The sequence below is a fragment of the Syngnathoides biaculeatus genome, chromosome 3 (genome assembly GCF_019802595.1).
Source record: "Syngnathoides biaculeatus isolate LvHL_M chromosome 3, ASM1980259v1, whole genome shotgun sequence".
NCBI classification, from domain to species: domain Eukaryota; kingdom Metazoa; phylum Chordata; class Actinopteri; order Syngnathiformes; family Syngnathidae; genus Syngnathoides; species Syngnathoides biaculeatus.
In genome coordinates, this window is record NC_084642.1 from 29,942,083 (window position 1) to 29,967,816 (window position 25,734).

The 25,734-nt window shown below is 40.4% G+C and overlaps 2 protein-coding genes across 7 annotated transcripts; both read right to left on the reverse strand.

Moving 5' to 3' along the window:
- Nucleotides 1–210: 210 nt before the first annotated feature.
- LOC133498439 (cellular retinoic acid-binding protein 1) lies at nucleotides 211–8,585 on the reverse strand. 3 transcript variants are annotated; one of them, XM_061815253.1, is made up of 5 exons: nucleotides 8,424–8,585; nucleotides 5,350–5,528; nucleotides 4,982–5,095; nucleotides 3,332–3,409; nucleotides 3,098–3,241 (listed from the first exon to the last, which is right to left on the reverse strand). In XM_061815253.1, exons 1-5 carry the CDS (start codon nucleotides 8,491–8,493, stop codon nucleotides 3,113–3,115), a joined length of 570 nt encoding a protein of 189 aa, XP_061671237.1. In that variant the 5' UTR covers nucleotides 8,494–8,585; the 3' UTR covers nucleotides 3,098–3,112. The 3 variants fall into 3 exon arrangements, with proteins under 3 accessions (XP_061671239.1, XP_061671237.1, XP_061671238.1); XM_061815254.1 differs by having other exon boundaries at nucleotides 3,156–3,241; nucleotides 3,340–3,409; nucleotides 8,424–8,582; XM_061815255.1 differs by lacking the exons at nucleotides 3,098–3,241; nucleotides 3,332–3,409 and adding an exon at nucleotides 211–303 and having other exon boundaries at nucleotides 8,424–8,580.
- A 1,258-nt stretch (nucleotides 8,586–9,843) lies between these two features.
- LOC133498440 (solute carrier family 25 member 44-like) lies at nucleotides 9,844–25,720 on the reverse strand. Of its 4 annotated transcripts, XM_061815260.1 has the most exons (7): nucleotides 25,530–25,720; nucleotides 25,014–25,090; nucleotides 23,178–23,335; nucleotides 20,704–21,369; nucleotides 18,520–18,647; nucleotides 11,745–11,808; nucleotides 9,844–11,280 (listed from the first exon to the last, which is right to left on the reverse strand). In XM_061815260.1, the coding sequence occupies exons 4-6, from the start codon at nucleotides 21,365–21,367 to the stop codon at nucleotides 11,776–11,778; spliced, it is 825 nt and encodes a 274-aa protein (XP_061671244.1). In that variant the 5' UTR covers nucleotides 21,368–21,369; nucleotides 23,178–23,335; nucleotides 25,014–25,090; nucleotides 25,530–25,720; the 3' UTR covers nucleotides 9,844–11,280; nucleotides 11,745–11,775. The 4 variants fall into 4 exon arrangements, with proteins under 4 accessions (XP_061671244.1, XP_061671243.1, XP_061671242.1 ...); XM_061815259.1 differs by having other exon boundaries at nucleotides 9,844–11,808; XM_061815258.1 differs by lacking the exons at nucleotides 9,844–11,280; nucleotides 11,745–11,808 and adding an exon at nucleotides 12,978–15,789 and having other exon boundaries at nucleotides 25,550–25,720.
- Between the last annotated feature and the right edge of the window lie 14 nt (nucleotides 25,721–25,734).

Consider the following 25,734-nt stretch of genomic DNA (forward strand, 5'->3'; position numbering starts at 1 on the left):
AGAACAGCCTGTCCACAGGTTAAAAAAGTTGCCAATTGTTGCTTTTGTGAAGTCCTACGATTACGTCAATATTCACTTATTTACTAGACACACTAACTCAAATATACAATGTGGCTTCATAGACTGCACTGTACATGGATGAGGAGATAATGGTGATAGATGCATTGCATCATGTGGTTTATGAATACAGAAAACGTGGAAATTGTCAACTGGTGGTGAATACTTTTATTGGCACAAATTGTCAGTTGTCTGTTATGCTCGCACGTAGATCCTCGTGCACACCACATCGTCGGCTCCAAAAGTCTGAAACACACAATTACAATATGTACATCAGCGTTTTAGCTTTTCTTATGTGCCATGTGTATTCGTTATTGTGTGGAAACCATGAATGTGTTTCAAAATATTCAGCACTGCCTTGGCAGTAATGATGTTGACGGATATGAAGTAACCAACATTTAATTCAACTGTGATAACCTTTTAATTAAGTAATGCACATGTAGCATTTTCAGAATTACATCCACTGTGATTGGCTGGTGACCATTTCAGAGTGTACACCACCTCTTGCCCAGAGTCACAGGTGGGATAGGCTCCAGGACCCCCGCGATCATAGTAGATGAATGAATGAAGTCGAGCTTTTTATATGTAGGTGCTCAGGACTGTTTAAACAATTTACAAATGCATGATTTAAAAAATGTATATATATATATTTGTCAAGCTAATCTGAGGATGGACATCACGATGTGAGTGCGCTATCTTTGCTTTCCCAGGTCCCTCCTGCAGCCACCGTAACTTCGTGTTTCTGACTCTTGTCTTTGCTGTAGTTAAGTCAATGAAAACTCATTTTTGTCGCGGGCCACATTGTAGTTCCAGTTTCCCTCAGAGGGCCATTATGTCTGTGACACCCTAAAAATCTTGGATCGCCTCATCATATTTACACATGAAAAGTATGAAGTCGTTTGGGAATCAGAAATCAAGGGCAATGGGTTTTACAACTATTGCTGATATTTGGTTACACACAAATGCTTGCAATATCTGCACGGCATTGTTTATGATGTGACAATTTGAAATTTTGGAACAGATTTGAACAGAAATCGTGGAAGTTGACACACATGATTCACCTTTGCGGGCCACATAAAATCATCCGGCGGGCTGGATCTGGTCCCTGGGCTTTGAGTTTGGCACCTGTGCTCTGTTGGGTTGAGTTTTGTTACTTTTAGCTGTAGCTCGCAGGATGGCAGTTCAAGTGGGTGATGGCGGAAACAAAATTGCTTGATTACACGGTGTTAGAAAATGTCAAAAACATTTCTGGAATCAATCTTCCAAAAATTGAAACAGAGGTTGGCTTGCGTCAAAATGATGGGAAGGGAAAAGTATGGAGAAGTGAAAGGAACCACGCATGAGCCGAAGCACGCCATGTTGTGTGTCAAGCATGGTGGCGGTGTGCTTTTGTGGCACGGGCATGTCCATCTGTCCACTTTTCTAGAGCACTTGTTGAATCCAGAAGGGTCACGGGTGAGCTGGAGCCTATTACAGCCAACTTTACGACAAAAAGCCAGGTGAGGAAGGTCAAGTAACCAGGGAGAAAACACACAAACATGAAGAGAACGTGGGAACTCCACACAGATTCTAACCACCACAGCACTGGACCAATATGCGTGGCTGGAGCATACTCACAAGTGATTATTGATGTTAAGTGCAGTCATAGAAACTACTCCACCCTTGTCCTTCTAGATACAAGGGTACTGGTATGTATGTCTGTCTATCTAAAAAGCTGTCTGTCCGTCTATCTATCTATCTGTCTGTCTGTCTGTCTGATCGATCTTCTTAGCTACTTATCCTCACGAGGAGTGCTGGAGCCAATCCCAGTTGCCAGCTCATCAGTGCGGCACGTGTATTTGTTGCACTATTTCGGTGTTGAGGTGCTGTGGGTCGTAACCCTGGCTGTGCTCCCAACGGAAGTACAAAGAGCACATAACATCGGAGGGAAGAGCTGATCCGCCGGTACATTATTATTATTTTTTTTTTTTTAAGGAAATGTGCCTGTGATGGCGGCATGGTGGAGCAGCTGGAAAGCGTTGGTCTCACAGTTCTGACGTACCGGGTTCAATCCCGAACTCACCTGTGTGGACTTTGCATGTTCTCCCCGTACCTGCGTGGGTTTCCTCCCACATTCCCAAAACATGCAACATTAATTGGAGGCTCTAAATTGCACATAGGTGTGATTGTGAGTGCGACTGTTGTCTGTCTCTATGTGCCCTGCGATTGGCTGGCAACCAGTTCAGGGTGTACCCCGCCTCCTGCCCGTTGACAGCTGGGATAGGCTCCAGCACTCCCTGCGACCCTTGTGAGGATAAGCAGTGAAGAAAATGGATGGATGGATGTGCCTGTAATTATCAAATTAGTCTACAAATGTTAATGTTCAATGTATTAAGCAACAGTGATATTAGGGATTATCTCACAACAATGAACTAACTTCAAATTCAGAAATGGATAGAAATGGATTTAGGGGTATACGTGGTGGTTTTAAATTAGTGTAAGACAGGGGTCACCAACGCGGTGCCCGCGGGCGAATGGTAGCCCGCGAGGTATGTTCTAAAAATACCACAGGCCACAAATTACTATTATTTGTGCTTTAAATTCAGAATCTGACTTGTTTACGTGAATCAAAATTTTAAAATACCTGTAATGTCACTTACTACAATAAATTAAAACAAAAATATTTTATGTACGTGTAATGAACCGAGTCTGAAATTTTCCGCAACTTCATACGATCAGTGCTCACGAAGTAGCCCTCAGCCTCAAAAAGGTTGCTGAGCCCTGGTGTAAGGATTATGAGAGGGTTGTTGGACAAAATTCCTTCTTTTAGGAGGTCCCTAGGCCTCAAAGGTTTAAGAAACATGGGCCTAAGATATAAAATTCTCAAGGGTACTTAAACAGATTTGAAGACAAACTATGCAACCTCACTAGGCCTAAAAAAAAAAAAAAAAAAAAAAAAGTTTCCTTTGACATCTCTAACCACTTTCCACTCTTGATTCCATGAAAGTTTCCCACTGTGGCTGCGTTCGGAATACAGGACTAGCAGTACGGGCGCCTACGTTTAATTCTCTAAGATTTACGGAAGTCCCAGGGGAAAAGCTTTATGGCCGACTGCAGCAGCGCACATCATTATCTCAGGCCACGTTGCGGTGCAGAGCGCGCTTGAGTCGGTGACAAATGGAGCCGACGCAAGTCCATCTGGCGCCTGGGGAGGCATTAAATGGAGGGTTCATTTGCATTTCTCCATATCGTGATCAATGAGGCCAATTAGAGCGAAGTATTATCAAAGGCGCACATTTTCACCTGACTCCTTCCTCCACTGGTCAGTAGAGGCCTGCACTCGTCGTCCTCTCCACATTCTAATCAATAGCCTCTGATAGAGAGGAAAAATTCTTGTCAGCGACAATATTTTTTTTCTACAGGGCCATTTATCATTTAAAGGATTCGCTCAAAGCGGTCATTAAAGTGTGCCCGTCGTCAGTCGCACCGCGGGTGGCTCTCGTCCAGCAGAACTGGTGGGTGCAACAAAAAGATGGCTTGGGAACATTTTGAGCCATTTTCCATTTTCAGTTCGCTCTCCTGGAAAATTTTGCACTTGACCTGATGCTGACTGTCCCTCGCTCTTGTGTACAGTTTTGTGTATATTTCCATATATATTATTTCTTGTTTTTCAACTTTGCATTATTCTTCCATGTTTAATGTCTTTGTATTCTGGCTTATTTATCATTTATTAGATCTCATTTGTTGAAATGCTTCCCAAAAAAATTTAGCACAATTTAAAGGTGCTGAATCTTTGTTGCAGAAAAACATTACCAAGATAGACATCATTGTAGGTTTTGAAATGAGTGTCTTTTTTAGAGTGTGGTATTATGTTCTCATTACACTTTTAATTTCATTCAGATAATTGTTCAGTAGACTTTTGATTGAAGAAAAAGGAACATTTTGGATGACATATCCAGTCCAGGTGAGTACTAGCGTTCGCTTCTTTTGCACCTCGTTTTGGCGTTTGCATTTGGTGTCACGCAAATCTGGGGTGACTCTTGCGGTGTATTCACCAGCATAAAAGCAGCTCTCACATCATCAAATAAAATCACAGATTTAGAGGTTTAGATCAGTTTGTGCGAAGCGCAGAAAGCCACCAATCAGAATCATGCAAACTCCACATAGGAAAGGCTGAGCTGATGTTTGAACCACAGATAAGAAGCAGAAGATCAAAATATGATTTTGATTTTTTTGACTAATAGTAGTCATGGTATTAGTAGTATTTCTTCGTAGTAATTCTCATACTACACTACACTTCCATCGTCCAGCTCCTGCTTGTCCGAGAGGACAGTGTATACTTCAAACAAGTTTGTTTTTCCGCATGCTCCATCCCTGTGTGCCTATCATTTTACATTCTAACGATCCATATGGACACACACTCCCCTTTCCTTGAACAGAAACAGATTTTGTTGTGCGCAAAACATCATCTAGCCAAATTACATCCCCTTACAAATATTTCTGCAATTGTTGGTTTGTCACAGTCAGTACAGAACAGCTTGTCATCACAAGCCTGTGGACTTTGGAGTCCATCTGGTCCATGATGATTTTTAGTACTGTCTGTTCAACTGTAACAAGCTGCTGTAGTCGACACTTTTTCCATCAATCTGGAATCGTATTCTGCATTACATATCCGTTGGGGTTGTTTGCTGTAGTGTACAACCACACTGCATCGTACTGAGAGCAGTTTGTAATGCTTTGGTTACTCCATTCCAATACACGAGAGGCACAAAATACTAACAGCCATAAAAATACAATTCATCAACCCATCCTGTTGCGTGCCTCGTCGAGCAAACTTCCTGTTAATAAAACAAAGCCAGGACAAGGGATAAAATTTTCTGAAATACTTTTTTTTTTTTTTTACATGGAAAAAAAAAAAAGTCCAATAATTAAAGAAAATACCAACCAGTATGAGTTCATCCCCTCTGAGCTCTCTGGTCCAGAAGGTTTTTGGCCCAGTGCCACTCAGTAGAGTCTGTTTGCAGTACATTTTGTTTTCCATCTCCCAAGTGGCCAGACTCTGTAAAAGTATGCATCGAGTCTCCGATTAGGATTCTGTCCATAATTGGACCGCGTCCTTGAGCGAACTACTGACTAAACACGCTCATTTGTCTTTCATGCAGTTTGGTTTGTGTTCTAGATGCCAGAACATGAAAGAAATAACACATGATTTATTGCCAATACAGCAGAACATCACGACTCCTTCTTCCATGACGGTTCATTGTTTTCTTTCTTGGTCACAAGATGGGTCATGCGCAACGGTCGTTAAATTACCTTACACTTTCTTCCATCCACCGTTTCCTCGTTGAACTCCTCCCCGACATGGAAGTTGATCTCTGTGGTGCGGACGCTGGTAGAAGTCTTGATGTAGAATTGCTCCCCGTTCTGCGTGATCTCCACGTGAGCCTTGGAAGCGGCCGTCCCGGCGATCTTCCTCAGCATGGCGTTCACACCTGAGAGAGCGCACACTTCAAAACTGCAACTTTATTCATTTAAGAGATTTATTGGAGTTTTTCTAACGTGCAGTGTGTCCATTTTATTGTTATTAAATGGTGGAAAGCTCAATTATCTATTTTGCATGCTTGCACGTCGTCAAGGTTTAGGGTACGGTGACCAAGTCCACTTCTTCCAGCCTTCCCGGGACCAGGGACTTGCACCCTCTTTCAAGGCAGCACATGGTGCTCATAACGTTGCATCTGAATAAATAAAAATATTCTGGAAATTGTCATTTATCTTGCTCGTTCAATTCAAAAAGTTGTTTTGTTTTGCCAGGTGTCTGCACTTTCATCCTTAACATAATCAAACAGACCCAAATATCAGACAAAGATAACCCAAGTAAACGTAAAATGTTTTTAAATGCTGATTCTATTTACAGTATTAAGGAAAAAACTTTTCTTAGCTACCCAGCCCTATGCCGAAAAAGAAATTGGCCCAGGTTATGAAAAAAAAATACAGTCTTGGTTCTTTTATTATATTATCCCATAGTTTGTGTGATTTTGACTTGAGTACTTCATTGTTCTTGTGTGACCTTTTCAAATGTACCGAGTAGCTCAGTTGTTTTGTTTTCCCTTTTCGGTGACTACGAGCCTCTCTTCTCTGTCAAGTACAGGACAACTGTCTGAATAGGCCTTTCTTGGTTGAATTCCTACTGTTTTTCAGTTTTAGCGTCTGTTTGTTCTTCTGCGCTGTCCGACAGAAGCACGAAGCAACTACAGGTTCCTCTCTTGGCTCTCTCTCTTTGCAAAGATTTGATCAAAAGGACAAAAGAAAAATATGTTTCCTTATTTAATTCCAAAACACCCTGAAACCAAGTAAGTGGTTGGGACACCCTGAGCAGCAACAACTGTATCAAACATTTTCAATAAATTGCAATGAGTCTTACACATCTCGGCCTTTTGAAGGTTTTCAATCTGATTCATGTCTGCACTTTGAGCAGTACATTCCAAAACCTACGTTTTCTTTTTTAAGCCATTCAGGAATTGAATTGCTGGTGTGTTTTGAATTGTTGTCCTGCTGCAGAACCTAAGTGCGCTTCTGCTTGAGGTCATCAACATCCTCCTTAAATATTTTCAGTTCAAGAACAGAATTCAGTGTTCCATCCAGCAAGTCGTCCAGGTCCCAAAGAAGAAAATCAACCCCAGAGCATCAACATTACAACCACCATATTGGACTCTTGGTGCTATGTTCTTTTTCTGAAATGCTTTTTTTTTTTTTTTTTTTTTTTTTTTTTACATCTATGGCAGATGTAACAAAACATACACCTGCCCAAAAGGTCTACAATCTCTCAAAAGTCATTGCAATCTTTCCGAGAATGTGTGTGTGTTCCTGTATTTATATAACCTTTTTTTATTATTTTTGGTCCCAAGTTGTTTTCACGTTGCAACTCTGCCACAGAGGCCAGTTATCTCCAGTTTCTTCTTTATAGTTTTGTCATGAACACTACTGACCTCATCTGAGGCAAGGGAGCTCTGCAGGGGGTGCTGAAATTTTGAAAGTGGCCTAAAACACCCCCGACCCATCCCAACTTGCAAACATTAATCCTTGGAAATCAACAAAAACAACAGATGGGGGAAACTTAATAACCAAACGTTTTCACGATAGTTGATGGTTGCCATGACCCCCCACCCCTCGCCTGCCTGCCCACTGCCCTGCCCTAATGAATATAACAATTGTTTAAAAAAAAAACATTTACTTGAGTTATCTTTGCCTGATATTTTGATCTCAAACAGGAAAGTGGGGAAACTGGAAAAAAAAAATTGAGATGGCGGCAAACACTTTTTCACACCCTTGTACATTCACTACTGATGTGGAAATATATTAGTTTGTATATGATGAAAAACCTGAAATTCAACATCTTGAGAAATTTTGAACATTACATGAGAAATAATGATTTTTAATATCAATCAGGAATTGAAAAGTAGTTGTCCAATTGTTTGATGAATCTGTAGAGTATCAGTTTGGTTTTTAAGTGCACTGCTAAAAAATAAAGTTTTATATGACATGGTACTATACAAGAGAGCCCACAATTCACTTTCATGCTCACACTGTCACTGAGAAGGAACTGAACCGAGGGAACCACCACAGCATCATGGACTCAGGGATTTTTTCCACAATTAAAATTATGATTATTATAACCCAAAAATTCACTTGACACAATACTTTATTTAAAATATAGTATGATTTACTCTTGAATTTTTTTTATTTTTTTTTTACAGGAAAACAGAGGAAGGGGATACTGCACCCCTCAGCCTTCACTTCAACAGCAACCAATAATCCCACTTTCCAGTTTTGTTGTGTCCTGCAACAGTCTCAAAGTCCATCCGGCATACCTCAGACCTTTAGAGGTCTGCTTTCAAGAAACCTGGTACTTGAGTTGTATGACAAAAAGTGTGGCAAAACGGAAAAGAACTCTTTATCGCGGCAACATAAGCTGTTAAGAAGTGATGTTGGATACATGTGATGCAATGAGAAGATGACAACAAATGAGAGGAATGTTGGCCCACTTTGCCCCTGTTCAGCTCTCCTGTCCAAATTGATAGATGTAGTCATGCAAATAAAACCCTTAACTCTTTCACTGGTTCACTTTTAGTACAAGCAACTGGGCAAGGAAGATGATTGTTAACCTAGAGAGACGCTCTTTCAACTCGATAAGAAAACAATAAACTAGCGCAATTGTGACAAATTGAAACCCGGCACGCATCATTGCCATCACCGACAGTGAACTACAGATTGGTCCCAGTCCAACGAGAGTCTCCTTTTCTGCATTACACTGGAAAGACTCCTGATTCAAACGAACAAAGCCGGCAACTGGACCTCTTCAGAGCTGCACAGAAGAAAAAGATTCTCACCCAGTGCCTTCAGCAACTCGTCGAAATTCTCACTGCTTTTCATCTTCCAGGTACCCGCAAAATTCGCCATTTCTCCTCCTCTGTCTGCCTTCCTTCCTTGTCAGTGTTCGCCTCGACTGCTGCTTCTTCCTCCCTGCGTCTCTCCTGTTGTGTGCTTAATGATCCCAAGCAGAGAGCCAAGCCCCCTCCACCTCCCTTGCATCACACACACACATACTCAGTAACACAACACTGTTAATTGTGTCATTAAACTTGAAATATACATAAATTCCCCCCCTTCATAAGAATGTTTCAGTTCGAACATCACTTACAAATGTACTTGGCCATTTGTACAAATAGGACTACCACCAAAACAAGACAGAAGATTTGCACCGACACACCACATCACAATCAACTCCCAATCTTCTTTAATGCGTCCCTCCTCCTGTCCTGCACGCACACACCATATTACCCCCCCTCCATCTCCCCCTTGAGAATAGCTCTCATGGTTGCTCCTTTAGGCTGTGGCCACATCATACACGGTTCCTCCTCATTCATCTTTTCGGACAAAGTGCTCTTGCGGACCAGCTTTGATAAATAACGTGTAGAGGCAAGTGGCAACCGCTCTGTCTTCCCACCCGGATGTGTCGGCTGAAAGATGTGCCATTACGCTGCTCTCTAGCTTCATCTTATTTCCTGTTTCCTTATTTCCATATGATTTCCTATAATTGTTCGGGGAGAAAATACAGGGATCTATAGGCACTTGTGCTAACATTGTTATCATGGCTGTTTTCTGGACTCATCCAGGGACAGGACTTTGGATGTGACTTTCATCTTCTGAATTGACATAATGAGCTACGAACTTGGGTGTCACGGAGGTCAACTTCCATGAGACGCAAAAGAAGTAAGTATCTGTGAGCAACAGTATGGTTCCATGCCTAGAAAGAGTACCACCATTATTTGCCTTGGGGATACTCGTGGAAAAGTACAGAGAATGTTACAAGGAGCTACATTGTGGCTTTGTGGACCTAGAGAAAGCCTATGACAAGAGTACCAAGAGAGGAACTGTGGTACTGCATGCGCAAGTCTCGCGTGGCGGAGAAATATGTTAGAATAGTACAGGACATGTATAAAGGCAGCAGAACAGTGGTGAGATGTGCCGTAGGTGTTGAAGAATTTAAGATGAAGGTGGGATTGCATCAGGGATCAGCTCTGAGCCCCTTCCTGTTCGCTGTGGTAATATGGTAATTGGGCTGACAGATAAGGTTAGACTGGAATCCCCTTGGACCGTGATGTTCGCATATGATATTGTGATCTGCCGTGAAAGCAGGGAGCAGGCAGCGGAAAAAATTAGAAAGATTGAGTTACACACTGGAAAGGAGAGGAATGAAGATTAGCCAAAGTAAAACAGAATATATGTGCATGAATGAGAGGGGGGTAGGGGAAGAGTAAAGATCCAGGAAGAAGAGATTGCGAGGGTGGATGACTTCAAATATTTAGGGTCAACAATCCAGAGCAACGTTGAGTGTGGTAAGGAAATGAAGAAACGGGTCCAAGCAGGTTGGAACAGCTGGCGGAAGGTGTCTCGTGTGTTATGTGACAGAAGAGTCTCTGCTAGGACGAAGGGCAAAGTTTACTAAACAGTGGTGAGACCGGCCATGATGTACGGATTAGAGACGGTGGCACTGATGAAACAACAGGAAGCAGAACTGGAGGTAGCAGAAATGAAGATGTTGAGGTTCTCGCTCGGAGTGAGCAGGTTGGATAGGATTACAAATGAGCTCATGAGAGGGACAACCAAAGTTGGATGTTTTGGAGATGTATTTAGAGAGACCAGACTCCGATGGTTTGGACATGTACATAGGTGAGAGAGTGAGTATATTGTGGAAGGGTGCTGAGGATGGAGCTGCCGGGCAAAAGAGCGAGAGGAAGACCAAAGAAAAGGTTGATGGATGTTGTGAGGGAAGACATGAGGACAGTGGGTGTTAGAGAGGAAGATACACGCTGTGGCAAGCCCTAACGGGACAAGCTGAAAGGAAAAGACGAGGCCACACACCTTAAAGGCGCACACACACACAACACCTCAGCTTCTCTCACTGTACAGTAATTACTCTTGGTTTAGTTCATCACATTTATTTATACACTGTAGTACATTTCCTACTCAAGTTAACGCAATATGCTTTACATGATTAAAAACATTTAAAAACAAATGGAAAAACAGCTTGTAAAAATGTCAAATACAAAGAAAACTAAACATATAATTAAAACTACGTACAGTGCAGGAAAGATCATTCAAAAGTGGAAATGTAAAAAGAACCAGTTTTAACTTGGACTTGAAAACATTCACATTTGAGGCCAGGGGCGGGATGGCATTTGGGGATTTCAGGACAGCTCCCAAATGGCCGCTTCAATCCAGGCCAACCTGGCCAAGTGTGTGTGTGTTTTATTTATTTTTTTTTAATAGGATAGTTTCCAATAAACACACCCACCTTTTGACAAAACTCAAGTACACACTACTACTCAAAAATACAAGATGACTTGAGTGTACTTGCATACACTATACCCTGCAAACTGCAGTGTGTGTTGATTCGTGACTTTGTCCCACTCTTGCTGTTTTGCAGTGTACGGTGCGACCAACAATTGTTGTGAAGCAGCTGACGAGGCCAAAGTGGGTTGTATCCGCCCTCCACCCCCACACCAGATGTGAACCAAAGTGTGAAAAGCTGACAGATCTTTTCAGTGGATAAAGAATTCAGGATTTGGGATGCAAAATTAATTCCTTCAGCCCTTTATGTCTTGCAAGCATCATTGATTCTTCTTTTTTTTGCTCATCATCATTGAATGATCAAGTTTCTGTGACTTCATTAACTTTGTGACCCTGGATAAAAATTGGAAGAAAAATTGATGGGTGGACATCTATTTAAATGTTTTATTTATTTATATTTAGATATGTATTCAACATTTAGGCCAAACAATTTTTATTTGGATTTAACAAAGCTGACAAATATTATTGTAAATATTAATGTGCGACTCAAAAATTCACATTGGATTTTATTCCAACACAATACGAAGCTAAATGTGACAATATGTTGCTTTGCTACATGTTCCTTACAAACTGACTTCACCTTTTTATACCCAAATTTGAACTGTCCCACTTCATTGGGACTGGAAGTTAAAATGAATCAAGAACATTCAACCACTACACTTAATATACTGTGCCCCATTGATAAGATGTGTAGTTACTGTGGCAATCAACCTGATTCAAAAAGCCATTATACCTATATAATGTACGGTAAAGAAAATAAGTATTTGAACACCCTGCTATATTGCAAGTTCTCCCACCTGGAAATCATGGAGGGGTCTGAGATTTTCATCATTGGTGCATGTCCACTGTGAGAGGGATAATCTAAAAAGAAAAATCCAGAAATCACAATGTATGATTTTTAACGATTTGTGTGTTTGATACAACTGCAAATAAGTACTTCAACACCTGAGAAAACCAATGTAAATATTTGGTACAGTAGCTTTTGTTTGCAATTAGAGATCAAATGTTTCCGATAGTTATTCACCAGGTTTGCACACAATGCAGGAGGGATTTTGGCCCACTCCTCCACACAGATCTTCTCTCTTCTCTGTTGCTGAGAAACACAGAGTTTCAGCTCCCTCCAAAAATTTTCTATTGGGTTTAGGTCTGGAGATTGGCCAGGCCACGCCAGAACCTTGATCTGCTTCTTACGGAGCCACCCCCATGCTTCACAGTAAGGATGGTGTTCTTGAGATGGAACTCATCATTTGTCTTCCTCCAAACACGGTTAGTAGAATTATGACCAAAAAGTAAAATTTTGGTCTCATCTGACCACAAAACATTCTCCCATGACTCCTCTGTATCATCTAAATGGTCATTGGCAAACTTAAGACAGGCCTTGACATTGCTGGTTTAAGCAGGGGAACCTTCCGTGCCATGCATGATTTCAAACCATGACGTTATTGTATTGTAACTTGTATTACCAAGAGTCAACTTTGAAATGGTGGTCCCAGCTCTCTCCAGGTCATTAGCTTGTTCCACTTTCTTTTGCTCCAACAGTGGACCTTTTTTCACCAAGCTGCTTGGCAATTTCTCTGTAGCCCTTTCCAGCCATGTGGAGTTGTACAATTTTGTCTCTGGTGTCTTTGGACAGCCTTTTGGTCTTGGCCATGTTACAAGTTTGAGTCTGACTGATTGTATGGGGTGGACAACTGTCTTTATGCAAGATAACGACCTCACACAGGTGCATCTGATTCAGAATAATACATGAAGTGGAGGTGGACTTTTAAAGGCGGACTAACAGGTCTTTGAGGGTCAGAATTCTAGCTGATAGACAGGTGTTCAAATACGTATTTGCAGCTGTATAACACAAATTAAATCGCTAAAAAAAATCATACATTGTGATTTCTGGATTTTCTTTTTCGATTATCTCTCACAGTGGACATGCACCTACAATGAAAATTTCAGACCCCTCAATGATTTCTAAGTGGGAGAACTTGCAATATAGCAGGATGTTCAAATACTTGTTTTCTTCACTGTTATAGTCAGTAAAATGGTCAACAATATTGTCTATTTATTTTAGATTCAGTAACAATAAAAAGCAAATGCTGCCATTGATCCATTCAGCAAGTAATGTGTAGACACACAAAAGCAAAATAATGTAATGATAAAATAGGGATGACCAGATCTTTTATGTGTTTCATAGTACAGACAAAAGTGAAATGTTATGGAAGTGTGAACGTGCAGAGAATCTGTACAAAGGAAATATCAGCGACGACATCACACTGCTTGTTCTCAAAAGAATTTTGCAAGGTAACAAAAGAAACAAAAACAGCTTTTTTTACATAAATTAAAAGCAGCTATGATTTGTAGTCCTCTTCAAAGGTATTGGAATAGCAAAGTCAAGTCCTTGGTGTGTGTTATATCCTGAAGACATTTGGATTCCAGATCAAAAGATGAATGTGAGACAAAAGTTTGGAATTCCCTCTTTTATTTCATAGTGTTTAAATTTAGAGGTGTTAACAAGGTTGTGCACCTTTTGTTTGGAGCCACCCACTTTTCAAGTGAGCAAAAGTATTGGAACATGAGTGAAGGATGTTTGTAATTGCTCTTAGGTGTTGTTATTTAGATTTGTTCCTTAAATATGTATTAGTTCTTATTTTGGGCTTTGGGTTTCACCTGTGAAAAATGCATTTGCTGTTACGCAAACCATTTCGAAACTGAGGAGCAGAGGGAAAATCGATCAGCGGTATTGTACAATCATTGGGCACAACCAATACAACAAAAAGGAATCTCCTGCAAAAGAAAAACTGCAAAGTGTAGTTGTTGAAAAGTTGTTGGTCGCCAAAGGCCTCATGAGCAGTTGATGACAGAAACAGCCAAAAGACAACAGTTGGGTGACATCACTGCTAACCTCCACTGAGGAGGAGTAAAGCTATCACAAACGACCTTTTGAAAAATACTTACACATACTTAATGCAAACAAAGAAATATACAGGCCATATCACGAGACACAAAGCACTCATCAAAAACAACAACAACTATTGGATTTTGCAGAGATGAGCCACAAACATTTTGGAACAAAGTTTTATGGACTGATGAGAACAAGATTAACCTCTACCAAAGTAATGGAAAGACCCAAGTATGAAGAAAGAAAGAAAAAGAATCTGCTTCTGAGCTAAAAATCACATCCTCATCTGGTGGCGGTAATTTCATGACTTGGGCTTCTGTAACTCTAGTCGTTACTGATGATGCAGAATGAATTCTTAAGCCTACAAGACCATTTTGCCTGGCAATTTACAGAAAAAAAATGCATCCAAATTAATCGGGAGACACTTCATCATGCACCAAGACAATGACCCAAAACAAAAGATAAAGGACTTTATCAGGGGGAAAAAGTGAAAGCTCTTAGGCTGGCAAAGTCAATCACTGGACCTTAACCCAATAGAGCATGCATTTTATCTCCTTAAAACAGAGACTAAAGGGAGAAACCTCCAGAAACAGGCTTCAGTAAAAGTCTGGAAAAGCATTTCAAATGAAAACTAAACAGTCTGGTGAAGTCAATGGATCCCAGGCTTGATGGAGTTATTAAAAGTAAGGTTTATGCCACATTTATCACTGGTAGATGTTACTTACATTAAGTTAATTTAATAATGTCTCTTCCAATACTTTTACAGACTTGAAAAGTGGGTGGCTTCAAACAAAAGTTGCTGCGCCCCAAGTTGTTGAACACATTAAGATGTAAATACCATGAAATAAAAGCTGGAATTCTGAACTTCTGATAGTCATCTTTTTATCCGACACCCAAATATCTTAAGTATCAAAAAAAAAAAAAATTGAACTTGCTGTTCCAGTGCTTAGCGGGGACTGTATTTTCAACATGCATTCTTCAGTTATTAACATTGCTTTATAATATAAGGTAATTTTAATTCTTGAAATCCTACTAAAGCTCAACTGACATAGTGACACAGTGCAATGACTCCACGTATATATACACTAGTTTAAAATTGCCCCCATCCCAAAAAAACATGTACGCCGAGTCAAACAAATTTAAATGACTCCAGTTAACTGCTCATTTTCAAGAAATAAACACTAAAACAAAAATTATCCATCATACGTTCTTTTAAGACATAAACAATAATGCACCATTTCTTTTGTATCTAAAAAGCAATGATAAAATATAAATGACATATACTGTGAGCAGAGTTACATGGAATTTGCAGTTTTGTCATTTATTGTTAGGAACACACACAACTAAATGACTTGGTCACAGAAAAAAAATAAACTAATAGATCTTGTGTCATGATTTCCTGGGAAAAGGCAAAAAAAACAAAAGACCAACACCCACAACTCGTATAAGCTGAGGAAAATCAGTTTCAGATGTGGGCCCACTCTACGTTGGCTTAACAAACACAAGATAGAACAGTGACTTTCTGAACAACTGCAAAGACACAGTCAGAATCAGAAAATAAAATCTGTCTGAAACATTTTTTTCTGTTAGAATAATGCGAGGTATTCTAGTTCTTGTGTCCTGTCTTCATCTTGTGTACTCTTCATTCGCATCCGAGTGTGTCCCATTAAAAAAAAAAAAAAAAATAGTGGGTGCGACAGTCATTGCACACCACGGTTAGATCCAAATGTGGCTCGGTGCTGAAGTCATTCACGTGGTTTCTACCAATGTCTGGAGTCCACCAGCTCCGGTCGCAAACTAAATTTTTTTAGGCTCTCGTAGCCGACCACCATAACAATGGCAGTGGGGGTGGATGAAATGATGCGTGCTGACAACCCTTTGGTCATTCCCCAAAAGCCCTCCTCCTTGATCAACTGCCTGAAGGTCTCCGTGATTGAACTGCGACCTTCAACCTGAACAGAACACAAACCCGCCCAGCAACATCCTTTTATGGATCACATTCATATTTTTGATCAAAAAGCCCTTTACAGGACACCACAAAGACTGCAATCTATGAAACAATCCATGTTAATGTTCTTGCCAATATTTTCTAGAATTTTATCTACAGTCACCCTTCTCTACATATGCGCTTCACCTATTGCGGCTTTAGTGCATTGTGGGGTTTTTTTTCCACCTCCCCCTCAAAAAAAGCCAAATTACAGTAGTTTTAAAGTGTAAAGTGTCTTCAGTGCACATTTTTGCTAGTATTATACAGGTTTTTATGCAGTTTTAATCTGAATTTCGTGATGAAGGAACATTTTTATTTTTTGATTATCAGCGAAAAATGATCGCTCATTGCTGGATTTGCTAAAAAAAGACGAAAACGAAGAGGAAACAACCGAGGAGGAATGTGACGTCCTACCCGGTGTCAACAATGCCAAGCATTGGAATACATTGTAAAAACGACCATGAATTGTCCGATATTTCGAGCAATGAACAATATTCTGAAGGGTCCCACTAAGACGGTGAAGAATACGACCTTTATAAAGGCGTTAATTTGAGACAGTTAGACAGCATACACATTCAAACGCAGACGAAATTGCTGGCCACCAAGAAAGTGCCGAGCACGCAGGGAGCAGAATATGTGTCGTGTTGGAAAGGAAGACTGGTAAGCATTTGTGAAGCTCTTGTTTGGTTTAGGTTATCATAAACTGGTAAATGGTAATAGTAGTTTAAGGGGGAAAAAAAGCCAGATCGGCTCTTTGGAACTGATTGGCTGGTCATATGGAAGCCCCACCCAGCAACTTGCTCTCTCCCTCCCTCCCGCCCTCTACGCCATTTTCGACACTATTTGAGTGTGTGCATGACAACCTCTCGAGTTCAAAATGCATCCAAAGCACCCTGCTTGATTTTAAAGCTGCCCCCAAACCAGCCAAGCTGAAAGGAAGATGCAAAATAAGAGGAAGGTTTGAAAAGGGAGGTGCGTTTGCTTTGTGGACAGCAGATTGGAGAAAATGTTGCGTTTGCTTTCACAGATTGCAGAGAAACAGCACGGTGACTGATGAAGAGGAAACTGATGAATCGGCGAAAAAGTAAAACTTTTTGATATGATCAAAGATGGCAGAGATTACGCTTTTGTGGCGGCATTATGGCATGAATGACTCAGCGGCGTACCACATAAAGAATGAGGTGGTAAACATCCGTAAAACTGCTTCAATAACTATTAATAGGGAAGCGAAATGTGTGATGGTGAACATCAGGCTGCACTGAGGGTTCACCCCCTCGAAGACGAGGCAAGCAAAGGTTAGTTTGAAACATTTCAAAAGCATGCGACAATATGGTACGCTGTTGAATTTAGCAATTGTGTTGACGAGGTTATGTCTTTTTACAGGGTGTTGGATTAAATGAATTAATTGTACATAATGTTATTTCATATTTGCTCTCTTGTTTTGCTCTTAATGCTCTTTTGGTATGCTTAACATGTGTACATTGGCTCGAGTTTGCTTTGTGTGCTTACGGTTGTTTATTGATTCACGGTTGCTTTATTCATTACGTTTGTGTAAATAAAAAAGAGGATTCATGGAGATTTGGCCACAAGGGTCTGGAGATTGTGAGAGAAACACATCCCGCGGTATCCTCGCGAACAAAAGTTCCTGTTGTCAAGGAGGGGGCACCACACTGCAAAACGGAAGAGATGTCACAGCGGTACACCAGAAGTGGCATTACAGCAGTGCGCCACGGGCATTCGGTGCTACACGAGAAGACATCACGCGTTTGCTTTGTTTGTGACTGAATGTTATTTTTTTGTTATTAACTAGACACTTGTGCTGTAATTTTTGTCTCAAGTGGGCAAAGTATAAATGTTGTACTGTTGATTAAACATTCTGGTACAAGACAGCAACTCCAGCAGAAGTCTGAGTGATGAATGGCAACTATACAGTAATATAATACAGTGTTTCTATTTTGATTATATATTTATAATACTGGATGTATTGTATTTATAAGGTTGTATAATTCAAGATTTAACCAAATTCCTCTTGTTGTCTCAAAAACACAAAGTACAAATACTATTTACACATTTTAAACATTCTGGTACCCACATAAACATACATCCCCGCTACTTTGAGGTTTTTCAGTTTTTGCAGATGGTTCCGGTCCCAATTAACTGGGAAAAATGAGGGATTACTTTATTATTATACCAAAACGGTACAGGGGGTCACCGTATAAACTACAGAATTTACAATCACTAATATACAGTGGGCAAAAAAAGTGTTTCACTCTTTCCTGAATTTTTTTTTTTTTTTGCATGATTGTCGTACTTAAATGTTTCCCATCAAACAAATGTAAATATTTGTCAAAGACAACTAAAATAAAAAGTCCACCTTTTAAGTGTTTTTATTATTAAGGTAGAAAAAAAAATCCAAACATACATGGCCTTTTGTGAAATCTTGATTGCCCTCAAACCTCATACAGGGTTGGGCCACCTTCAGCAGCAACAACTGCAATTAAGCATTATTAGAAAATTGACTTTTGTGTTTGTGATGCCTTTGAGTATTTATAATGGTTTGATGATGGGAAACATTTTAGTGTGAAAAATGTGCAAAAAAAAAAAAAAATCATTGAGGCCAAACGCATTTTGTACCCTTCCAGACATGTGCTGCTATTTATTGGTGGTTTGTGTCTTGATCCTAGGACTGACTAACCTGCACTCTGGCTCTAATGACATCCATTGGGTTGGTGACGGTGGAGGCTGTGGCCGCAGCAAGCGGACCAGCCATGGCCTGTAGAACAAGATGAGGGCAGTCAGAGGGGGCCAGATTTGACAGCTGCTCTGTAGAACACAACACAGGAAGGAAGATCACTTGATTCTGCGCAGCACAACACACTATTTAGAAAAAGTTAGCTTTACTTGGTGTGCGGATGACGCTTCAATAATGACCCTAAAATGCATTATTACCTTTACCAGTACATTTAACTTGGTCAATAATCCTTCGATACATTTTCCAAGCTGCTTATGATCACAAGGTTTGGGGGTGTGCCGGAGCCAATCCCAGCTATCTTTAGGCGAGATGCGGACTGCACCCTGAACTGGTCGCCAGTCAGTGGCAGGGCACATACTGACATCAGATTTTCCAAGGAAATATACTTCTCTGCCTTTCTTTGACTCTTGTGGTCTGTCTGTTTGATAGCCCCCCTCCCTATTTTTCTTTTAAACGCTACTCCCACTCAGTCTTGTTCTGTTTCTATTAAAATCTCAAAAGTAATGGGACAGGTCTTCCAGCTATATGTCTTTGCTGTCCTGGTTGCCACTTCCTCCTGTTCCTGTTGACTTTTCATTCTTGCTCCCAGTTACTTTTGTTCACACTACTGTGCAATCCCATGATTAAGAGTGAAATTCACTCCCGTCCTGTGAGACCTAGTGGGAACCCCAAAACATGTCTAATTCCAGGCTGTTGCAACCTCCTGATTAAACGCCAAACTCAAGGGCACTTCCCTAAGAGAACCTCCATTTAAAGCCTCAATGGCAAGGTACTGTTAATCAATTATTGAGTGTCATCTTGGTCTCATGATGTCAAAACGTGAAAAGCATGACAAACAGGACTGTTTAAATACTAAATGAAATTGAACTGTAAAATGTAATGTCTGTTGTGAAATTTGCCATTGAATTCCTTATTAAATTAGGCGTGCACAAAGTCCTGAAACATTCACAAACACAAATTCAGTTTACTTCTACAGACGTGATTTTACTGAATGAAAGAAGAGGGGGTCTGGGGGCTGTAAGCATGATCAAAGGATGATCACCAATTTTAACATGCAATTTTTATAAATAGTACTATGAATGAAATACATCCAGTGGAGCTATAAATAAATCCTATTCTCTTTTCAAAATGTACACAATATGATCGTTCATTAGTTAGGTGCATACCTTCACCCCAATAAATTTCTAATACAAATTCATCTAAGTAAACTACTAAATTTAATTCAGATTTGCATCATTGCATGCAAGCGTGCTTTCATAGTGTGTAGATCGTATCCATTCAAAACCGTTTTAATTTCTTGTTTTTGTAAATGATTGAAAAGCATGATTTTGACAACAATTATTAACGTCAAATAAATAAGAGACATTTTAACAAGTAATTGCTTCTGAACTCTCACCTCATAATTGACTACCCTGTCTGCAACTGGGGTTGGTTGTTGACCTTGAGTTGACATTCGAATGTGCCAGCTATGGAAAAGTTGGTTTTCATTGCTTCCAATTTTTTGACGTGTTTTTGTCGTTTCGCGTTAACTTCCAATGTCTTGAAACCTCTTGTTAATAGTATCCTGACCCCATGTCCACAAAGTTTTACCAGGTCGATCGATTTTGCGAATGAAGTTGCTTAAGAGAGCGACAACTTCCTTCTTTTCAACTGTATCGACGATTTCTCGTTCCATCCAATCCCATCGGAACTTATTTTTGACATATCAATTTCTTTCACTCGAGAGGCGTCTCTTCTCTTGCGCACCGTGATCGTGTTGACATAAAAATGGCCCCATGAACCGCCTCGTACGCAACAAGCGTTTTCATTGGTTAGGAGGAACACATTCGAACAATCAACTGACGTTTACCTAATCTTCCACCTTGCTTCCAAAAATCGGACCGAAAAATTAATGAGTGTGGATTCTGGCACAGGTTACGGTCGGAATATTGCAAAAATACAGAGAATTTTTATTTTTAATTAATGCAATTTAAAAAGACAGAATTCCGCCTATAGACGGGAAAATCACAAGTCTGCTTATAAGAGGTTTTAGTGCATTTAAGGTTCACCCTAAAATCTCCTACAAAAGCCAAATAGCCCAAGCATTTTATGAGCAGTGTATTTCTGAATGTGCAAATGTAAGCTTACCTGCATAAAAGTGATAAAAAGGCCACCAGACAGCACTGTTTGGGATGTAGGTGAGTAAAGAAGCAACCGCTCCTCTGTAGAAACCCGGTAAACCATCAGCAGCAAATATTTGGGCCACTATGCTCCTGGTTTGTCCCAAGACTCGCTTGGGCTTGCCGGTCTGCAAGTCCCCACTGAGGCGAAAGCGACTGAGCCGCTCCCCTTGGCCCTGCATCATCAGCTGCTGAGACACCACATCTATGGGGACAGTTATGCTCTGAGCCACCATGGAAGCCAAGCCACCCGCCACCACCGACTTGACTGTGTTATCCTCGCAATACTTGGAGACATACTTCCTCACAAGCTCATAGGTGGTAATGTACGCCTGGCCAGAGATGAGAGTGAAGGTGTTCACCATAAAGCCGCGATAGAGGCCCCGAATGCCTTCAGCCCGCAGGATCTTAACAAAGGCGTCGAAGGTGCCGCCATAAAGCGATTTGCCCCGTTGCACTTGAAGCCGAGTCCGGATGAGAGTGGCCGGGTAGACTGTGGCTCTGATGCTTAAGGTGATGAACACTCCAAAAGAATAGAACTTCTTTTTGTCCAGGTCCTCCCACTCAATGATTTGGATGTTCCTTTTCTGCACGGTGCCACCAGGAGCTGAATCTTCATCGGAATGGCTCATGTCTGACAATGAAAACAATAAAACAAAGGGGGGGAAAAAAGGTAAAAGCATCTGAGGAACCAGGATACGGAGTGGGACAATCTGTCACTAGATTGTGGTTCACTTATTGAAGATTCAGTGCATCGCAGACTTATTTACAAGTCCCTTGAGGACACTTACTAATCTGCATATCTCAGACAGTAACCTTCATTGGCTCTATGATATTAATATGGCTGGAATGACCCAATCAGGCTCTTAGGTTATAGCAGAAAAAGAAACCTAAACTAAGAAATATATTCTTTATTATTATATATGATATATATAGCTCATATATTAAGTAAGAAGCGTTAAAAACATAACCAAAAGGAGACATATTGTGTCATCACAATATGGGGGGGAATTTAAGATGTAATATTGTCTCTACAGTACCTCAGTAAATGGGAAATACAAATTGAAATTGTCCACACAGTTTCAGACATTTTTACATTAAATCCACGTTAGACTCACTCTATGAAAATCAAAATAAGGACCTTAATATGGGACCTTTAAAACACAAGCAATCAACAAGAGTTATGAGATAAACTCACAAATAGCAACCATAGTCTGATGACTAGCTAGCAAGAACAAATGCGAGAACACTTAGCTAGTTTTTATACAACTGCAGTCTTCTTCTTTTCTATTCCTTTCGGCTTGTCCCGCTATGGGGTCGCCACAGCGTAGTTAAAAACACTGCAGTGAATTCTGGGTTTCTTTCATGTTTTTCTCTGACTACATGGCTAGGTCCATAAGTGTGAGGAAGCTGTCTTTTTTTTTCCTCCGCAAAAGTTGTCATATTGGAGGTGAGGGAAATCTGCCTGACAGCTTCAATATATGAAGTATAAATTAATACTTCCATTTTATGATAGTATATTACTTATTCCATGCAGGTTATACAGTGAATTTGGTCTCCACTTCTGCCACTGACGTCACACAGAGGGATTGGGTTGGTGGATTTGGTGGTGATGAGAGGGTTTTGTATATTTACATTGTGTATATATACATTACAGAGAATACAGTATGTGATCCTTTCCGCAACCTTTCAGTGTTTCCCAAACTGTATTTGGCTTTATAAAAAATAAAATGAAACTTCACACACAAAATATCACCAAAAAATAGATGTATCAGTTTACTGACAAATGGACTTACACGAACACAAAGGTAGTTTCTTTTATATGAAAGGCAGCAGGTCAATACACAAGTTAATTGTCCACTTTACCCTCTAGTGGAAGACCCTTTTTCGCACATTGATGATTGTCCATGGCAAAGGAGCGGAGAAGCCCTGTTGTAGATTATGAATGACCACGCAGGCATTATCTAATCCAAATCACATTTTAAACTGAAGACAAAGATTGGGCCTCCATATTCATTTTTACATGACTCCAAAAATTTGTTAACGTAATGTCGTGATTATTAGGGTTGGCACACAAAACAATGCACGCCTCGAAAAGAAACAAAGCTTCTGGCTTGGGGACATCACGGTTGGTGATATGCTTTTGTCAGAAAATTCAACATGTTAACTTGAAACATCAAATAAATGTGAATATCAATGTGGAAAAAAGATTGCATGGTACAAAGGTCTCTACAGGGATCTTCAGATAGAGCTATACAACTAACAATAACATTTTTTTAGCGTTTTATTCAACAAAAAAAAACACATTGTTCAACGTGTTACTTTTGCATTTAACTGAGATGACCACAAAAATTTGTAAATTCAAAATTGTTTGCCCTGAAGCAATACAAAACCCTGATGAAAGCATATTTATGCCATGGTGTAGTGATGCAATTGTCTGACCTGGGTGCAGGCAATGTGGGTTCAGGTCCCACTCAGCGATGGTCTGACTGTGAGTGGTTATCCATGTGTGCCCTGCAAGTGACTGGCAACCAGTTCAGGGCGTAGTCCACTTTTTTGCTTGAAGTCAACTGGGAAAAGCTCCTGGCACCCTACAAAGCCTGAACAGGATAAGCATTGTTGAGAATGGGTAGACCTTTCTACAACTGAATGGCGACCAGTTCAGGGTGTCCCCCGCCTCTCATTAAAAAGTTTAATTTTATATCTTTTGTATTGTGTTCCCTTATGCTCAAAAATGTGAACTGAACCATAACCTGAAAACCATGGTACGCTATAACCGTGATTTTGGTAAGTGTTAGACGTGTTACATAAAGTCCCAAATGGCCAAGGACAAGTGTGACATTTATGATCGGAATGAAGTGGACATTAAAACAATTCCAATATTGTTATTATTATTACTATTAAAGGAAGACTTTGTTGAAAGTAATACGAATGGGAGCACACAAAAGTTAGTAGATGAGGGTTCAGTGTTTCTTTTATTGTCAGAGTTATCAACAGATTTCACCAAGAAACATCTCTAAATTAGAAAAGTAAAAATTGAAATTCCTCTCTTGCTCAGACATTCCAATGAGTCCGGCTGGAAAACTGACAGCCAATCAGCGTTTGCCATGCCTGTGGTGCTTCCTGTTCTGACCACCCATTGCTCGTGGATATGTTTCACGGAACAGAGAACGTCCACTATTTGGCATTTTGTGGGCGATTTTTGTGAAAAATAATTACAAACAAAACAGAAATAGCATAATGTACAATGTTCAAGCCTATGCGTTTTAGCTAGAATATACACAGACAGAACTTGACGCGTTGGAGAGGGGGCGTGACGCTGACGGGGGAGCACAATAATCACAGAACATGGACCTCGGAGATGTTCCAGACAGGGTCGTTTCGAAAGAATGGTGTTCGTGTTCTCTTTGTCGCATAATGCCAACTGTAGCGCAATGCTAATGTTGTTGTGAGTTTGAAAAGGTCGAACAAAAAAATGGAGCAGAATAAACTTGGATCACGATCAACATGTCTGCATTACATAGATACAAAGTTGTTTGTTTGGACGAATACATGTTACATATCAATTAGTTACTTATGATCCACCACAATTTGATGAAAGGACCACTTGAGCATCCAGTGGAAAATCAGTGGGTACACATTTTTAACGGTCTTGTGAATGCTATGTGAGCTATATGAATGCTATGGGCTATGTCCAAAGTTTATCAAAAATGTGAGGTTATTTTCCGAGTATGGCGTATGACTATCTAATGGTTTATTTATATGTGGAATATAAAATGCAAAAAAATTAAAAAAATTGGGACTTCCCTAAAGTGATTACACGTATATATCCATTCATCCATCCATCCATTTTCTTAGCCGCATGAGAGTCGCGGGAGTGCTGGAGCTTATCCCAGCTGTCAACGGGCAGGAGGCAGATTACACCCATGCATATGCGGGGAGAACATGCAAACTCTACACAGGGACAAATTTTGGTGTGTTTTCTCAGTTTTGTTGCAGTTTGGTGCACAACACGTCAGCATCTTGGCCTAGCTAGAACGAATGGTCTGTAATGCTAAGCACCAGCGGCGTCAGAGGCGGGCGGTGTCAAGGACGTTTCTTCCGGGTCTGGCTGTGAAAGCTGGCACATATCCAGATTTTGCTTGGATTTCAAAAATGTTGTTTATTTTCTCTTTTTTTTCAATTAATTTCCAAAATACATGCAATAATGGTATTACTTCACATTGGAGGGTTTATTGTACATATTAATTTTGGGGATAGTTTTCCTTCAAAGATTACCTGTGCTAAAATGGCGACTAGTCCAGGGCGTAACCAGTTTCTCATTCACAATCAACCGGAATAATATTGCAGGTCACCTGAGGACAAACAAGAAACTGATTAGATGATATATGTGATAAGTATTGTAGTGTGGATCATAGGGTGTAATACAGGCTGATGTGCAAATAGGTTCGTTTATTGCAGTGAGATGGTCCATGGTGTCGTTGTATTTCTGCTAGCCAGCTTCACATAAAACAATATCAAAAATTTGGCGTGACAAAGTAAATAAAGCATGTGAGCCTTTTGACGGTGCTCATTCACGACACTGTTGTTGTTCAACCAATAGCGTTGACGTTAACCCTAAAGGCAGATGTCGAAAAGGACACGCTGTACCTACTGGTGTGAAGTCTGAACAATAATGAAATCAGTCGTGTGACATGCGCCATTTACACTGACGGTACTGTATTACAAAGATGGAACTTGCTACTGGGCATCAGTTGGTGTTAGCCTAGCTATCAGAAATTGCGTTTAAAATACCTTTTCAGATGTATATTTACATTAAATCCATGTCCTAAGAGACTCAAAACAGCACGTCGACATCCAATGGAAATGTGCTCATGGGAATTTCGTCATTGAACCGTTCAAAACATAAAAGCTTTGGGCAGAAATGCCCTGGCGACCTCCGATCATGTCCCCACATCCAGGTTCCATTCTAAACACTGTGCCGGTGGAACATCCAATC

What these genes read in the sequence shown, in the direction of transcription:
- LOC133498439 (XM_061815253.1), bottom strand. Translation starts at nt 8,493, where the DNA reads ATGGCGAATTTTGCGGGTACCTGGAAGATGAAAAGCAGTGAGAATTTC. An exon ending in CGAGTTGCTGAAGGCACTGG is followed by an intron (nt 5,529 to 8,423) that starts GTGAGAATCTTT and finishes GCGCTCTCTCAG; the next exon opens with GTGTGAACGCCATGCTGAGG. An exon ending in TGGATGGAAGAAAGTGTAAG is followed by an intron (nt 5,096 to 5,349) that starts GTAATTTAACGA and finishes ATACTTTTACAG; the next exon opens with AGTCTGGCCACTTGGGAGAT.
- LOC133498440 (XM_061815258.1), bottom strand. Translation starts at nt 21,367, where the DNA reads ATGAGCCATTCCGATGAAGATTCAGCTCCTGGTGGCACCGTGCAGAAA. An exon ending in TTTTTATCACTTTTATGCAG is followed by an intron (nt 18,648 to 20,703) that starts GTAAGCTTACAT and finishes TGTGTTCTACAG; the next exon opens with AGCAGCTGTCAAATCTGGCC. An exon ending in TCATTAGAGCCAGAGTGCAG is followed by an intron (nt 15,790 to 18,519) that starts GTTAGTCAGTCC and finishes TGTTCTGTTCAG; the next exon opens with GTTGAAGGTCGCAGTTCAAT.